Source organism: Gekko japonicus, unplaced genomic scaffold (genome assembly GCF_001447785.1).
Source record: "Gekko japonicus isolate JY-2015 unplaced genomic scaffold, Gekko_japonicus_V1.1 scaffold1498, whole genome shotgun sequence".
In the NCBI taxonomy this organism is placed as follows: Eukaryota; Metazoa; Chordata; class Lepidosauria; order Squamata; family Gekkonidae; genus Gekko; species Gekko japonicus.
The window spans coordinates 267,863-272,525 of record NW_015176494.1 but is presented as its reverse complement, the minus strand read 5'-3'; the positions used below and the strand labels follow the sequence as shown (position 1 = coordinate 272,525).

At 46.5% G+C, this 4,663-nt stretch overlaps 1 protein-coding gene across 1 annotated transcript in view; it reads right to left on the bottom strand.

Annotated features, from left to right (window-relative positions):
- The window catches only part of DRP2 (dystrophin related protein 2), a 66,940-nt gene extending 65,439 nt beyond the window's left edge, over window positions 1–1,501 (bottom strand). Inside the window, exon 1 of the mRNA XM_015427278.1 lies at window positions 1,410–1,501. Within this exon, the coding sequence (XP_015282764.1) occupies window positions 1,410–1,485 (76 nt within the window). The 5' untranslated portion in view covers window positions 1,486–1,501. The remainder of the gene's footprint in view (window positions 1–1,409) is intronic.
- Between the last annotated feature and the right edge of the window lie 3,162 nt (window positions 1,502–4,663).

The following is a 4,663-nucleotide window of genomic DNA, read 5'->3' as shown; positions in this document are numbered from 1 at the left end:
ACTCTGCTTAGAAGAGCACTCTGGATGGCCTGGCCTGCCCTGGAAGGCCCAGGCTAGGCTGATCTCATCAGACCTCAGAAGCTAAGCAGGGTCAGCCCTGGTGAGCAATGTTCCCTCTAAGCCGAGTTAGTGTGAGCCAGCTCACAGTTTTTTAGCCTCCAGCTCACAGATTTTTGTCTTAGCTCAGGAAGGAGGGCTCCAGAGCAAACTAATTTATGCAGTAGCCAAATCGCTCGCTCACAACTTTAATGCCAGGAGCTCACCAGGTAGATATTTTTGCTCACCAGACTCCACAGCTTAGAGGGAGCATTGCTGGTGAGTACTTGGAGGGGAGTCCACCAAGGAAGTCCGGGGTCGCTGTGCAGAGGCAGGCCATGGCAAAACAACCTCTGAACACCTCTTGCCTTGAAAACCCTCTTAGGGTTGCCGTAAGCCGGCTGTGATTTAGTGGCACTTTCCGCCACCAGTGGATGACCTTGTGTCACTCGCTTTCCTTCAGCTGCTGTAAGGATAAAACAAGAGGGGACAGAGATGATGGAACCAGTGTTCCCTCTAAGCTGAGTTAGTGTGAGCTAACTCACCGTTTTTTAGCCTCCGGCTCACACATTTTTGCCTTCGCTCAGGGAGGATGGCTCCAGAGCAAACTAATTAATGCAGTAGCCAAATTGCTTGCTCACAACTTTAATGCCGGTAGCTCACAAAGTAGAATTTTTGCTCACAAGACTCCACAGCTTAGAGGGAACATTGGATGGAACCTGCTCAAAGTGCCTCGAAGGAGGAGTGCAATGAGATAACAAATAATGGCAACATGAGCTCCATCGCAAAAGCAGCCCAGCTCAAATTCCCATTGTTTGTGGATGCAAGATGGGCGTCCCAAGAGAAGCAGGGGCCTTTTCAGCTCTTGTCCAACTATTATGGGATTCCGTTCCCCAGACGAATTCGTCTGGCTCTACTGCACTCCTAGGAGATCGAGAACAGCAAGGTCATTTCTGCTTTGCTAGCGCTTAAAATGGCTTTTAATAGGTTTTCATCATTCTGCCCTGTGGATTCACTAGGATGGTTTCAGTTGCTGTTTCAGTTGATTTGTTGACAGGCTGTTTCATGGTTACTTGAAGTAGTAAGATGACTTTTTAAATGATTGATTTGAGTGATGCCATATTCCAGCGGTACAACAAATTGCTAAAGAAACTGACAGAAAAGAAAATAATATATTTTTACGCAACCTTTCTTGCCTGCTCACCTGGGAGTGATTCTTAATCATCCTAGGTGTCCAGGTGAACTACTGTTTTAGAAGCCTATTTTAATTATTATTGTCAAGATTCTGCGTTCACCCAAACAAAGTAAAGCATGATAATGCGGGAACACCAGGGCTCTTACCTGAGACTGTGTGTGGGAGGTGCTGTTGCGACGTGGTTGGCCTGTAGTATGCCACTCATGACATCTCGGGAGGGTGAAAGAGCATCCCTGCATGACCATTGGCTGCATTAGAACAGATGCTCATGAGGTCAGATGCTCTTTTCAACTCTGGAAACTGGAAAAAGAAAGGGCAAGAAGACGTGTCTTGATCAGTTCTCAGGATCAAATTTGTCTAAGCCTTTCTTGAGCTTGGTTACTGGACTTAGCCTAGCTATCCTGGCCTGCTGAAAGTTGCTTTTGGGTAAGAAGAGGAGGAAATCTGAGAATATGTCTCCTTCTGTTCATTCCCCCCCCCACACACATTTCAAATGGAAAAAGAGGTCATAACAACTGGGTGTTGCACCTTTGGGAGTGCCAGAAGAAGCTTCTAAAGTGGTTTTGACAGTTTTCCCCATTTGCACAATTCTCTAGGGCTATGGTGGTATAGTATACAATATGGCAGGGACTCAAGAAAAAGTCTCTTTAAAAAACTTACAATTTACAGTTTTCCTGTATGGAAACCACACAGGCAAGGGGGAAGGATAGGAACTATAAGAACAGGAGGAAATGCAGCTAGATTGCCCTAGACTAGTATTCTTGAATCCAGGACCTCAGATGGGTCATGAAACCCCATCAACTGGATTATGTGCCACTATAAAGCCACCATTTTTTTGTTTGTTTTGTACTTCTTTTTGGATCCGCTGCTAGTGTGTATGTGTAGAGAGGAAGGGCTGAAAAAGGAAGCTGATGAAGGGTCACTTTACTTATAAGTATTATCATGGAATGGCTCCACAGACCTGCAAGCCCTATTCCATTTCAGCCTCCAAAGTATCTAGGTGCTCAGCCGTCATTCTGAGACTCGCAGGGGTTTTCTCTTGCTTTTCCTTCGGCACACTGCCACCAACTGGTCAGTTTGGAAATTCCCACCAGGAGGGCCAGCACCTCTAGCTTCCCTTCCATGTTGTGATTTAAAGGCTTCATCTAGTGCCCATATCTCCCACTAACCAACAAGTGGTTACAAGCAGGGTGGCTTATTCCACTTGTGCACTCTGCAGTCCTGGGGAAATTGCAGTCTAGCAACCAAGTGCCTCCCTCCTTCTGGCACCTCTTTTAAATAGACCTCCACTCTTTGAGCATGCTCTGTGGTACAGTGAGTAACTACCAGCATTTAAAATAGAAAAAAAGGGATTTACTGAAAAAGAAAAGTCCACACACATACTCCGCACAGCAATGGATCAAGCAAGAAATATAAAGAAAAGGATCCCAGGATCCAAAATACAATATTTTGCGCTGAAAAAATGAGGCTACCTGTATTCATTTTATTTTCTAAAACCATTTCTAAACAGCCCTTTTAAAGGATCTTAAGGAAGGTTACAAAAATTAATGAAAAAATAGTTATAACAACAACAGATTGCAGGGCAATAAGAGCAGTGTGGAGTATGATTTGGATGAGTGTTTCAGGCTTCTGGACAGTGCCTGCGATATTACACAAACCACCCAGATCTGCCACCAACCCATTCCTGTGCCATTTTAAAGCTTAAAAGGCTGAAAAAACCCTGCTGTTCTGCTCAACACACACACACACCCCGCCACAAGAAACAAGCAGGAATCCGCACAAGGTTGCCCTGCCTGGTGACCTCCTTGCCATTTCAGACTCTTCCTAGGTTTTGCCCTTTATATTTCTGGAAAAGGTCGTGCACTCCTCTGCTCCAGTCATGCATTGCAACCTCCCATAGATATAAATGTGCATGTAGGTGTGAAAAGAAATCTTGCCAGCTTCACAGTCCTCCGGCCATTGAAACTGACCAATGTGAAAAAGAGGTGTTTTCCAGGCAGTATGAGACACTTGGAAAGTATGCACAGAAGGGAGAAAAAAATGAAGTCGGCAAGCATTTTCCAACAAAGGCGATTGTACTGGGAGGCAGATTTTGTGCACCATTAAGGGTACGAGAGAGAACGAGAGAGAGTTCTGCTGTAGGATACATAAACCACTGGAAGAGTCTTCCTGTAGAAGCCCCACAGAAACGAATGGGAGCTGTCCAACATCACAGTTTTTGTACACCCCCCATCCATGCCAGGGACACTGGCTTGTGGGTGCCACGATCTGGATAGCCCAGGTTAGCTTCATCTTGTCAGATCGTGGAAGCTAAGCAGGGTTGTCCCTGGTTAGTACTTGGATGAGGGACCACCAAGGTATACCAGGGTGGTGATGCAGAGGCAGACAATGGCAAACCACCTCTCAACGTCTCTTGCCTTGAAAACTCTAAGGGGTTGTCATAGGTCGGCTGTGACTTGACGGCAGAAAAAAAGAGAAGAAGCTTGTGAGCGGAACCCCAAAGTGATTTCACACTGAAGCACGTCCGCTGATGAGTAAACTTGGGGGTTACAATGGTGCTTTTGCTGAGACGTTAAGCACGGTGCAAGAACCATGTTATTACAGTTTTAAGCACCTGGAATGGTCTTTCTGCTCAGGTTTTTGTCCTTGGCTATTCAAGCTGTGCCTATTACTGAAGGGGGCGATCAGCCTATTACCGAGACAGAAAAGCCGTCTGACAAAACCCCGAGCCTTAATGGGTCTCGCTAAACAAGCTTCTGCTCCAAGCTCTGGACTTTTATGACGGATTCCCTCGGGGAATCTCGTGGCAACAATCACTGCTGTTATCTTATTTAAAAAGGAAGAAGCAACAGCAAAACCTTCAGACTCCTGCACTTGCACAGGCCGATTTCTTCAAGCGGCCTAGCTTTTTGGAGGTTTGGCTTCTTATACTGCACCTTGTCGTTAAGGTACTTGATAAAGAATGAATGTTACAGTTTTTATTTTATTTTTTTCTACCTTAGGAGGGTTGGATGAGGCACGCTGGGGCCTTCTTGGACACCAGAGAGCTAAGCCTCAACAGCCTGCCCCCCCAAACCAATCCCAAGACCAGCCAGTGTTATGAACCTTTAGAGATCTCATTTTCTTTGACCTCTGAGAGAGAGACTGTTTGCTGGCAAGTTACAGCCTACTTATTACAAAACCATGGGGTTTTCAAGGCAAGAGATGACCGGAGGTCATTGCCTGCCTCTACATCTCAACCCCTGGAATTCTTTGGTGGTCTCCCGTCCAGATACTAACCATGGGCCAACCCTACTTAGCTTCCAAATCTGACCAGGCCAGGCTAGCTTCAATAGGGCTGCCAAGTGGGGGCGGGTGGCGGGTAAACCCCCGCTTTGGAGGCCCTATTTACGCCGCCGCGGAATTGGGCCCCGGGGGGAACTCCGCCCCCCG